The sequence below is a fragment of the Haliotis rubra genome, unplaced genomic scaffold (assembly GCF_003918875.1).
Source record: "Haliotis rubra isolate DU_JTF1 unplaced genomic scaffold, ASM391887v1 Scf1020, whole genome shotgun sequence".
Taxonomy (NCBI): Eukaryota; Metazoa; Mollusca; class Gastropoda; order Lepetellida; family Haliotidae; genus Haliotis; species Haliotis rubra.
The window spans coordinates 301,440-314,435 of NW_025764916.1; the positions used below are offsets into that span (position 1 = coordinate 301,440).

At 41.4% G+C, this 12,996-nt stretch overlaps 1 protein-coding gene across 1 annotated transcript; it reads right to left on the reverse strand.

The window, feature by feature from the left end:
* Window positions 1–1,969: 1,969 nt before the first annotated feature.
* On the reverse strand, window positions 1,970–12,938 carry LOC124270895 (pre-mRNA 3'-end-processing factor FIP1-like). The gene is made up of 15 exons (XM_046705961.1): window positions 12,866–12,938; window positions 11,270–11,300; window positions 10,748–10,823; window positions 10,467–10,570; window positions 9,927–9,979; window positions 9,629–9,766; window positions 8,888–9,009; window positions 7,879–7,975; window positions 6,408–6,561; window positions 5,587–5,696; window positions 5,139–5,204; window positions 4,771–4,858; window positions 3,116–3,187; window positions 2,327–2,534; window positions 1,970–2,108 (listed from the first exon to the last, which is right to left on the reverse strand). Exons 1-14 carry the CDS (start codon window positions 12,936–12,938, stop codon window positions 2,372–2,374), a joined length of 1,347 nt encoding a protein of 448 aa, XP_046561917.1. The 3' UTR covers window positions 1,970–2,108; window positions 2,327–2,371.
* Window positions 12,939–12,996: the final 58 nt, after the last annotated feature.

Here is a 12,996-nt window from a genome sequence, read left to right on the forward strand (position 1 = left end):
AGCGTGAACGCTTTAACAACTAGGCTACCCCACCACCCCTACTATGGAAAGAGGCATAAAAGCAAAAAAATGCAGTCACACAAAAACCTATTTAGATTTTCAGTATCTACACTGCAGACTATATAAGTTATCACATCGCGTCGAGGGATATACAGGGTTTTATCAGTCCTGTGTAAGGTTGTATTCCCCCAGCCGGAGGCTCATTCTCAGTTGTGGCAAAACGTTTCCTTGCTGTCATGTTGACACCAGCTGATCAATTGACCTCAATGCAGCGCACGTTACTAAAGGCTTGGCGATGCACACTTTTCTCACTTCGTGTGGTAACCGAGGCGTTGCGGGATGATACGACTTTTGTACTCCCTGCTCGCGGATCGTGACGGGTGTACATGGTATTTTATCAGTCACGTGAACCAATCAAAACTCGACATTCTTACATGAGGCTGGATAAAGTATTTTAACTGATTCTTTTGATGTCATGGAAGTAGTTTGAAAGTGTCATAACACCAAAACTTTCACACACCAAGTCAGCTGGCAGGACTAGTAACCGCTCTCAAATACACTCTTGACAATGTGGATTGGTGACATACATTGTCCATCATGCAAATATGCCATGCAATGGGACCCTAATCTGAATACCTAACTTCTCCAAGTGCACTTCATGTGCATTATTGCTTCTGCTGATACAACTTCATTTGTGTTTTAGTTGATTAAATCAATACTGTTCACAATAAAATTGAGTCTGCAGTGAGCAATAATGTTGATGAGTATGGCTCCATGCATTCTCAAAACCCAGGTGGTGTTACTTGCTTCAAGCCAATCCCTGGGATGAAAGAACAGGTAACTGTCAATCACTAAACTGTTCTGACAAATCGTGAGTAATTGCTTCTCAACTGATCAACATTAGGAGTAACATCTCATGTCATAGGATTACGCCTAGACTAACGCTTACTAGTAGTCTCTGAATATACAAGTATATAATTTTGATAGTAACAAACAAGCCCATTTAAATTGAAAGGGAGACCCGAGATTCAGAACCTGAGGAAATCTAGACTTGCTTTATTTAGGGCTTTAGCGCTGCAGAGGGGGCTAGGCAGTAGGGAAAATAATGTGGTTCAGGGACTGTGAGACAGACTAGATCACGCCATGACATATCATTAGCAGTTTTCCCAACACCAAACATGGGACCAAAGACTGTTTATGATGATACTGAAATGCTGTGATAAAGTTGCAATACTGTTCAAGCAGTGTCAAAGCCAAATCATTTACATCACATGGGAAAACTGATTAATACTTACTTTATTGGCAATAAAATGACTGATGCTCTGGATTTAGAGTGACAACGAGGTCTGAGAAATATTTTCAGCTGAACAGATCTTGAAATGTTGACCAATTTTCAGCTTTCCTGCTTATGACTGTTTTACAGTCTTGTATCATGCAGTGTGCATCATGAAGTAGCTTCATGCCTTTCAATGAACGGCAGAAGTCAAGTGTTTACAAATGCAAAAACGCTTCAAGTTTTCATGTTTTTATTGTAATTTCTTTTGGACATGATGATTTTCACTGGTTTGTTGGCAATGTAGTGATATCTGATGATTCAAACTGCATAACTTTCTGATGACATTATTACATTTAATTACAATACTCAAATGAAAAAAACATCAATGTATGTGATCCACATCATCTGAAACAGGAATTAACTCCCTTCCCTTCCAAATAGTTTCCCTGACAAGCAGGTTAGCTTCAATTTTAAAAAAAAATCATTGGCTGTTGCGACATAATCTTCCCCTTTACGTCTCCTGATGTTGATGTGACAGTACACTCTTCTATATCTCCCTCATATGCTGTAGGTACAGAATTCCCCCCACCCCTTTCCCTCCCCTGATGTTGATGTGACAAGGAGTTAACTCCCCTTTATCTTCCTCTATGGTTGTATTGGAAGAATCTCCCCATTTCCCTCCCCTGATGTTGATGTGAGAGGAGTTCACTCCCCTTTATCCCCTTCATCAGCTGTAGTGACCGAGTCTCCCCCTTCCTCATCCTTGTCTCTTCGCTTCTTGCTCTTCCTGTGTTTGGATCGATGGTGGTCGTCCTCATCATCTCGATGCTTTCTGTAAGCAGAGAAGGTAACATGGACAGATGAACAGGACTGCTGCTATAGAAGCACTATGGAAACATTCTGCTTACTTGAATGTGATAATATAGCAATCTACCATTAACTGCTCACAATGCTTACCCAATCTGAGGAGAGAACTGAGTCCATCTATATAGTAACTCCATGATCAGACATTCATACAGTTAGCTATTTATGTTAATGTTTCATTCTTACCTTCGTGTTCTGTGCTTATCATCTCTATGACGAGAATCATCTCTATCAGTTGACCTTGACCTTCTTTTGTCTCGGTCTCTGTCTCGTTCTCTTTCCCCGGTCCCTACCCCTGTCTCTTTCACGATAAGGGTCCCGATCCCGTTCCCGATCCCTGTCACTGCGGTCTCTCTCTCGGTCACGTTCCCGGTCTCGCCAATAATTGTCCCTGCTAAGAACAGATTATATAGTGTGAAACCATTGTTTGTCACAGTCCTGCCTGCTGTGGGTGGTACTTTGTTGCCACAGAAAGTCTGGTATTTAGTCAAAGTGATTGAAAGATGGAATCCAGACACATGTGAATTATTCAAGATCATATAATGATTTTCTTGTTTCTGTTTGTAGTTTCAGCAGGCCAAAAACCTGGGCATATGTATAAACAGTTCACCATGTAAGAGAGACGTTTCTGGAGTCAATGAGTTCATACACTGTAATCATTAGATGACAGCAAGCCATTTAGAGAAAAGCCCAAAAATTTAAATAAAAACGTAATCTGTAATAACTCCATCAAATGTCATACCTCCGCTATCCATAGAACTGCTTATATTCTACACAAAATGTGGCACCCAATCTAGTAACATTTTTCAAATATTGTTAGGCCAAAATACTTGCCATGCAAGTCAAAGGGAAGCATATGCCATTTTCTTAACCTGTCTATTTCAAACATGTTCTCTTCCCCTATGGAGTTGAACCGTTTTATAACGATAAGACATGCAAATGTGATGCATATTTCGGGTTTCCTACTTTCCTTACCTTCCAAACTCTTGGTCTGGACTCCGATCTCGTGTGTGTCGGTCAGAACTGTACTTCCATCGATCGTCGTAGCTGCAAGTCAGATACAACAATGTAACTGAGACACATGGGTCAACACATATACGACACTGTACATCAGTACTTGCCGGTTCAACAACATCCTGGCAAAGTATCGGTAACAGTCCACTTGAACAACCCTGTGAAGTGAGTTTTGTTTTATGCCACACACAGCAATATTCTAGCTATATGGCAGTGGTCTGTAAATACTCAAGTCTGGACCTGACAATCCAGTGATCAACAGCATGAGCATTGATCTATGCAACTGGGATACGATGACATGTGTCAACCAAGTCAGCGAGCCTGACCAACCGATCCAGTTAGTCGCCTCTTACAACAAGCATGGGTTACCGAAGACCAATTCTAACTCGGATCTTCACGGGTCACCCTGTGAAGAACAAACCAGCTTACAACCTTGTACTGTTGAGGGCAAGGTCAACATCTATAGTTCATGACATCACAAACTGGTAACAAGACACCATCCAAACAAGAAGACATGGTCATCAATAGTTTTCAATATCCCCCACCACAGTGTTCTGTTTCTATTTGGTTCCTGTTTTTAACTCCACCACAACATCCATGTCCTGAAAACACACACCACATTTGGTTTCCTTATCTATAACGGTTACTGAGAAAATCTGTTCCCATTGGTGATAACGTACACTAAGTGGAGAAACACATGACAAGGGCCATAACTCTGTAACATATTGTAACACGATTTCCGTTTTCAAACTCCATGAGGGCATTCATGTCTTGAAAACACATAACAAAATTTGGTTTCCCTCACACCCGCACACTCGATGGCATCTAGGTCAATACTGCCGAGCAGACATCAGGCCGAGACCTGAACTACCGGAGTCGGGAATCTGCTCTACCAGTGCCTGGGTCGGCGCTACCCACGGGTTCAGAGAACGAGTCAAGCTCAGCTGTTCTAGACCTAACCCCCATCCCGGTGACACGTGAGGGAGTAGCCTGATAAATCAGGTTTCCCCAAGTACTCCAAAAGCCAGCACTGAGCCGTGATAGTCAAACATAGCCCATAGCCAGCCATATAAATACCCATACATACACATGTATGTACGCTTCAGTGCTCGGTCGGCTGCTCGAGTTCTAACCCCATCCCCAACATGGGAGTGGCCTGACAACGCAGCCCCTGGCGGGTGCACCGGAGACCTCGCCGAGGTGATCGGCAGCTCGCCGACACTAACGCCGCCACAGGGCATCGACAGACATCAGGCCGACCTGAGCTAACAGCCGCCGGGATCTGCAGTCCCGACACAAGGTATCTATAGTATATCGATTTTTTAGAAATCTGTCCCCATCATCTCGGACAGATGGAAGGATGGACGAACAGAGCTCAAACCAATATCCCCCTCTCAGTATATGTATGTCATACATTTTTCTGCTTTTTGTCTGTTAAATTGACGAACTCAGGAAAAAGGATGTACAATGACACACAGGTCTGTCATATCATGGTCGAGTTTCAGTCACTCATGGTGTATATGGCCCCTTGTCATACTCCTTTATACGTCTGGGGATGCATTCTACCTTGGAATTACCAACACGGAACTACACATAAAATCCTCTACATATCCTACCTTTGGAAGTTCTGGTGATGTCCTTCCGTGTAATTTGGAGTGAAGGTGTTGCTCTCGTAGTTGAAACCAGGAGGGGGGTGGCTGAAGGCTGAAGAAACAACAGCAAGCTACATGATGTCCTACACCACCATGAATCATGCTGTAATGCTAGTGTTTGTTTCACAGATAGTTGATTACAACTTGTACAGTGTTAGAAATTGTTTATTCCAGATAAGTTTGTCAGTAGCCATATTGATAATGAAAATTTGAAAAGAAAAATAAGTTAGGATTTTGGATATATTTGTTGAATCTGGTTGGGGTCAAACTTTCAAAAGAAGCAATACAGCTCTCGGTCATTTTTCAATAAATCTATATTCTGGACAACTCACGATCGTACTGCTCTGAGCCATATGGTGTCGGGAGAGGTACAGCAACACCTGGTGGTGGAGGCACTCCTGTAATGTAGACAGCATGGGGTTACATGTATCCCAGACAATAACAAAGACACAACTGACATTTTGTAAAAATACCCTCAAAAGATCACAGATTTCTTGAAGTCTGACAAGTGTACAGAAAGGATATGCAAGGCCTTTAAATAAGAGTCAATATAACACTGTGTCATATGTATGAAGTTCTTTTGTCAAAACTCATCTGTTCTGTAGTTGTGCATTTTACTTGTCGGGTGGAAAGGCTAAGAGGTGATGTGATGCTCTGCCTTTGAATGTCAACTGCAGATACCATGCAGAAATCCACTGGCACAATTGCACTTCCATGGAAATGTCATATCTATAACCCATGAAGTGCATGTCCTGCTGGGAGAGTTGTCCCCTCACATACCTGGTGGAGGCAGCCCGAGGGGTGGGGGCATCCCTGGTGGGGGCATGGAGTAGTCAGGCATCATGGGCGGCATCCCTGGTGGAGGTACTGATGGTGGCTGGAACTTTCGACTGAAATACAATTGATTCAGTGAGTGTCTTTTGACAAGCCTGGGAAATTACTGATTGAAAGCATACTCAACAATTCCCCATCTTCTGGGTATACTGACATGCAATCAGCCAGGTCACAGAGCCTGTTCCTTGAAGCAGTACATTAATGCATAATGTCTGATTCCAGATCTCACTTCAGTTATAAAGGCTACAGGCAAATACCACCATCTGGTCTCTGCATGGAACATTTGACCATCCTTTAGCTTTTGTGTCACTGGTATAGGCCCATTGAGTGCATCTTATTCATTCATCATTCGGGCTACATCCTACGAGAAACCGAGGCAAGTGCCAGAGCCATGATATCCACTGTGGCATACAATAAGCAATGGTAGCAATTACTACACACACACTCACTCTTTATGTACCATTTATGTAATGGAATGTCTAATTGGTTACTGATATTACTGACTGTTATTAAGTTAAATTCAAATAAGTTGTACCATCATTAGTTTTATCCGAATCAACATGTGAAGAATGCTGGTCACCAGCTGAACAAAACAGTCAGTGGAGCTTTAATCCAAGTTACCAGAGAGCTGTAACATTCAAGTCAACTTTCAGTGATGGATTTTCTGAGGATGTAATCTCGGTATCAGCGAGTTGTCTCATCACTGCTTATTCTACTCTCTTGAGGGTTCTAAAGCCAACTTATAGTAGAGAAAAGCAGCAGCTTACTAGTCCGGAGTGACCCCTGTGACAGGTATGGAACTGGATGTTGACCCTTGACCTGGGCGTCGAGAATCATGGACTGTGCTGCCAATCACATCAATGGTACCTCCCAATTTTCTATTTGGCGGTGGCTGAGCTTTCCTTATTGAACTTGTAGTAGCTGAAGCATAGATATATTAGGAATAAAGATCTTAACATGACAAAATATTCCTTGTTATTAATGCTGTCAGAAAGCATGAATTTGGCATACTTGGCAGGTAAAACTTGTCACAATCACAAGGAGATAGTGAACCCTGTTTGATGCCAAAGTCAGTATTGCCATATCTGTGTATCCTTCGAATGCTACCCCAATGAAGTTAGAGAATACTGGATCCTTTCATACTTCTACAGTTAGTCTGGCATGCTGTAACAGAAAAACTACAGTAACATGGAAGAATCGAGTGTTGTTTTGGAACTTCTGTTTTTTAGTAGTATATGGAATCTGGCCAAGTATGTGGTTGCAGTATCTACAATATCTGGTACTCTAACATACAGTTGAAAGGGCAGGTATGAGGAGGAGCATGAGGGCATTGTGGGGCATATGACGAGGGGCATATGACGAGGAGGTGAAATGGGGTTTAACATCGTACTCAAGAATATTTCGCTTATATGACGACGTGCATGCCTGTGTATGTGAGGCTGCTTGTACTAGCCCAGACTTAATCTGGTTTTACAGTGCTAGCTCACTGAGATACCATGCTGCAGTTAAGCATGAATACCCCACTCAGACACATAATACTGACTCCGAGCCGACCAGTCCTTGTTGTACCCATTAATGCCAAGCGCCAGGCAGGGAACAAAAAGTACCATATTTTAACATCTTTTGGTATGACGAGGCTGGGGACCGAATCCGTGACCTTCCACTCTCTGGGCGAACACTCAAACCACAACCCCACGAGGGCGGTCCATATAATGAGGAGATTTATTGTGCACAGGAATTATCTGTCCAAACTGGATTTGTGGGGACCTAAAGTTTAGGATGATTTCGATCAGTGAGATTTTAGCAAGAATCATGTCAATAACATTACTATAACTCCTCTATGTGCCATGAGATCTCACCTCCAGGAATCATTGGCAAGAAACACCAATTAAAGCACTTTCAAATGAGACAAATTTCAAAGGTCACATGTGCTGTTACATGAGTTCGCATGACCTTATTTGGAACCATCCCATAATACACTGAAGATTGTAAATCAAAGCAGCTCTAACACCGAGTAAAATGTGTTAAAACATAATTCAAATTTGGGACATCTGTTACACAATTTTAGTCCAGAAGTGACAGAAGTCTGGATAAAGCAGACTTTACTTTATACATTAATGTAATAAATTAAGGACTGTAAACTTGATCCAGATTATTCAGTTTAGTGTGTATTATTCAGAATTTAGTTTTGACAGATCCCACTGTATGTGGGTAGAAAGATCATGAAGAGCAGCTTACGTATGCTGGATCCAGTCTGTCCAGAGTCCTTGTCCCCGAGACGACTGATGGGTTGACCAGAACCAATGTGAGAGTGGTGAGAGTGACTGTCCCTGGACTGAAACATACAGCACAGCTATAAGTCAACCTCTAATAAATACTGACAGCACCGACACAAGCAGAGCCAGGCAGTATTTCATATGTTGAATTCAAAGTTTTATTCACTTGAATGATATGATCTCTGCATCTCTGCTTGTTGATTCAGATTTGTCTCTGATTGTGGATTTAGACATCATAGGCAAGGTATCTAACATACCTTTGATATAGCATATCAGTAATGTTTCAGTCAACATGGTCAAAGGGAAATGAGCCCAGTACTAAAACAACCCTGCAGCCTTTATCAAAATGGGTCCTTAGGTCCTGCATGTTTGTAATACTAATCACAATATTTATAGCAGTGAATTACCTTAGCCTTTTACAAACAAATCAATCTGAAGCTCAAAGTTCACAGTTTCTCAGAAGAACTGTCTTTCTTCTTCAGTAAAGTTGCATTAAAACTGAATGTTTTTTATAGCTTTGACACAGATTCTGAGTGAATTGTATTTAACAGTCTTTCACAGTATTCCAGTCATACATACATTGAGTCAGCATAATGAGGGTGGAAAGTGTGAAGCGAAGCAGGTCCCAGACATTTACATTTGTGAAACCCACAAGCGGTGAAGACAAACCTAGAAACATACTCCAACAGGGATTAGATCCCACAAGTATGGCTTACCCAAGGGAGGGATTTGTTTGTTTGTTTAACAAGAAAAAACGAACCTGAGCTACGCATTCCAGTGATCAACATCATGAGCATCATTCTACGCAATCGCGATGGAACTATCCAGAGCAAATTGCTGCACATGGCAAATTTACATTCATGCTCATTCTAACCTACCCTCTAGCACATTCTGAATAGAAATGCAGCAATAGTACAGCATCTCATATCAGACAATGCATCACGGAATGGGGATGGTGATGGTGATGTTACCTGTGACTTGTTGCCAAGGAGGGGCACTCCATTCTCCAGACGTAGTCGTCGCTGTTTCTCACAGTACTGCAGCCAGGTGTCCTCGTTGAAGCCATAGTTGAAGTAGTCAGTGATGTCAGCCCCTGGGAGATGACAACTTGCATTGTTAGTACATATATGTTTTGAGTAGTTACTGCAGTTTACGACCTAAATAATGCCGCTGAACATGGCTCTTTGCATCATTTTCAGTATTCTTAAATGAGGTGAGGTGAAATTGGGTTTTACGTAGTGCTTGAGAATATTTCGCTCATATGACGACGTGCATGCGTGTGTATGTGCGACTGCTTGTACTAGCCCAGACTTAAGCTGGTTTTATAGCGCGCTAGCCCACTGAGATACCATGCCGCAGTGAAGCATGAATACCCCACCTAGACACATTATACTGACTCCGAGCCAACCAGTCCTTATTGTACCCATTAATGCCGAGCGCCAGGCAGGGACCAACAAGTACCATATTTTAACGTCTTTTGGTATGAAGCGGTCGGGGATTGAACCCGCGACCTTCCGCTCTCCGGGTGGACGTTCTAACCACTACACCACGGAGGCGGTCGTATTCTTAAATGGATAATTCTTAGCTGAACTATACCAAACAGAATTTTACACAACTGTGGCCAATGAAATAATACCATTTTGGACTCGTATATCTGGTATTATTAACTTCATGGTGTATCAATATCAGAGTTCCAAGAAAGGAATTCTTACCAGGATTTCTCCAGGGTTTGTCTTCAGCTGAGAGATTGTCAATGTCGAACTCAAATGTAGGCACTCCATTGACAGTGCCCTGGGCTTCAAGGTCCATCCCTTTTCCTGGCACCACTGTCTTCTGTGCTGCTGCCACTCCTGCAATCAGAGTGCCATCCATGTGACATTGTAAATTTAAAAGCTAAGAAATTGTTCATCTTTTCAAAGAACTATAGAAGGAACCACTCAAACAAGTGTGAGGAAACATTCAGAAAGATAACGAAGAAAGATAATTTAATTGATGCTAATATCTACTCACCTGCTGCTGGCTTTTGGTAGCCAGTGGCACTCTTAAACAGGTTCCTGGGAGTTCTGACAACATATCAAACATATCATACATTAACAATGTACATACAACTGTAAAAAGTCTTGAAGAGAAAGGTGACTCTTATAACATTTTTGCTTTATCACTAAATTGATTTCAGTCTCAAATTAAAAGAAGGCAAGACACTCGAAATATTGCCTTGAGTTTAACATAAAAAAACCCCCTAAACTGCACAAAGAAATCAGGTAAAGCGTTAACGTCAAGACCTAAGCTTAGCACTGGCATGGTAGTCTGTTGCCATGACAACCATCAGTAAAACAATTTTCTCTTCCATTGGCGGATACTAAAAACCTGTATATCCTGCATCATAAATAGAGTATTTAGCATTCATCTGTCATATTCATCCACAAAACTGCCATATTTCTTTTCAAAACCAACCAATTCTAATTTCTTCTTCACAAATAACATTGATTACAGCATACAATAACTTATCATTTCTTCCAGACATATATGTATGAATCAACAACAACTTACTCTGTGACAGTCCACTGTTTGATGTCGCCAATGGTGACTTGGACATTGTCGTCATCATCTGAATCGTCATCATCATTCTTTGCCTGAGCATCTTCCTCCCCACTCTGAAATCACAGTTAAGGGTAGAACTAAAAGTGTTCATAAGTTATAAAATGTAAACAAACAGATATAGGGTTCCTAAGATATAAAATTCCAGGTCTATGGCCTAAAACCTCAAGGACCACAAGACTCTCCCATTTCAGATACAAAGATCATGTGAACCAACCATAATAACAACTCACCATCTCCCCTTCTTCCTTGTCTTCTGGTTTCTCAGACCCATCTCCGTCACCTTTCTTTTTCTTTTTCTGGCCATCTCTGCAACAAATACACAGATATCTCTTCATATATCTTAACCTATATTCAAAGTGAACGAGTTTAAGGCTTAGTGAGTTTGGTTTATCTCCACATTATTGTTTGAACAGCATATAGTCATCTATATGTGGAAGGATGTCAGATGTATATATCACTTTAGCATTTGTTTAGTGAAAACTATGAACTATAAGTGTGCAAAATTTACGCTGGTCCTGTGGTCCCTGGCTAGTAAAAATTCATCAGGACCACTAAATGTTAAGTTTGCAGTGGTCCTGGTGGCCAGTAAATTTTGTATTGATAGTTAAGTAAATCTGCGAATGTCATTTGGGACCAGTGAAGAAGACAGGACCACTCATTATTGTCTACTCACTGGTCCTGTGGTCTAGTGGGAAATTTTGAAAGGTTTCTTTCCATGCTGTCACCATTCTACAAAATAAAAGCATACTTACTTCTCTGGATCCTTCTGCTCTTTGTTTTCATCTGTGAAAAACATGAAGAAATTTAGACTCACTAAGTCTGTAATTGTATTCCTTCCAAAATACACTTCTATTTCATTCACCTGATGAAGGGGCATGAAGTAGCTTAGAAACATTGTGTTGTAAATAATAAAGTAGTTGTAAATCCATACCATATGTTATGTAAGAGTACCCATTAGCCATATATATGCATGTAAATATTTCCTTAGTTTCCAAATGATTCAACTTTTCCAAAGATCACTTCTTGTATCTTATTGATTCTGCTAATAAAGTGAACTTTACCTGGTTCACTTGTTCACATTTTAATAATAGTGGAGAATCAAACTCATTGCCAGCTTGAAGCTAGGCCAAACTAGTTACTTTAGCTAGCAAACACTCAACTAGAGGCAAAAACACTAACAAAAGGACCCCTTAACCCTAAGAATCATAAAGTGATGCAGAACCAAAAGGATTGTAAAAAAGTGTTTGATTGGCAAGCGGTGCCGAGCTCTTATGATCATGAACATCATGAAGAGGTGCTTGATCCAAATGGGTACCAAACCCTTGTGATCAGGAATGACTAAGGATAGAGAAGGGGCAACCATTCCCAAGAAGGTTGAGAAACGAGTGGGTACGGGTTTCCAACAATTTGGTCCAAAAGCGAGCTGAATTCGACGTTCTGGTGTTTTCGATGATTGCATTGCTGGCGTTATATCGGGGGAGTAGGTGCGTAATCGGTTAGCACAAGCAATTTCATCGGCAGGGCGGATGCCCAGTCACTGTCGTGAGAAGTTTTATTGACAATGGAAAACCGGAAGTTAAGTTGTTTAAAAAGCAAACAAACATCAATATTATTTACCCGAGATGGCCAGTACCACTTCAGATGCAAAATCAATCGCCGTTCTAACAAAAAATAGCAAGCGAAACTTCAGTAAGATCATTCGTCTGCTCGTGACAGGCAATATTTAAATAGAAAGCCACGTTATCACAACACTCTCTTGCAGTGCGGAGCGAAAAGTATGGCTTATCGTCGAAAAACCCATACAAAATCCACGGATGTGGCGAACGGCAACAGTTTCGCCGATACGTTGTCATCCACCTTATTTTTGTAGGAAACACTTGATATTTTTGTGTGAAATAGATGAATATATCCTTTATCACCCAAGGTTAGTAAAATTAAAACTTCAAATGATATTACAGATAAAAATTACGTTTTTGTCTTACATCGTCGAAAACCACTGATGCCGGGATACTGTAGTGTCCGCCAAAAAGGTTTGGGCACGAATTTCTGAGGGCACGGATTGTCCAATCCCCCGTCTCATAACGGGGTGGTGCTTTTACGTACGATTGCAATCAAGAAACTAACAGAAAAGGTATTTCCTACAACGAGCAATTGTTTCTCACACGACACATTCAGCACGTTGTCTCTGATAATGCGTCGTACTCGAAGGTTTGTTTTGCTACCCAGCATGTCTATTTAAAAGTATTGGGTATGGGCCCCTGTGATAAATCGGACTCAAAGAAACGAATGACTATTATGTACTGGGCGTGTCATAGAAACTCGACACAAGTTTTCTTAAGATAACTTACCACCATAAAGCCATGTTTCATCGTCTTCGGCCGGTGCAGCGCCCGGCGCCGGTACTGCCGCAACATCGGCCATTTTGAAATTAATGGAACATTTACTTCCGTATCTTGGTGGAAACAATACCTTCTTTAGA

What these genes read in the sequence shown, in the direction of transcription:
- LOC124270895 (XM_046705961.1), bottom strand. Translation starts at nt 12,938, where the DNA reads ATGGCCGATGTTGCGGCAGTACCGGCGCCGGGCGCTGCACCGGCCGAA. An exon ending in TCCTTGGCAACAAGTCACAG is followed by an intron (nt 7,976 to 8,887) that starts GTAACATCACCA and finishes TGTATGTTTCAG; the next exon opens with TCCAGGGACAGTCACTCTCA. An exon ending in ACAGACTGGATCCAGCATAC is followed by an intron (nt 6,562 to 7,878) that starts GTAAGCTGCTCT and finishes TCTATGCTTCAG; the next exon opens with CTACTACAAGTTCAATAAGG.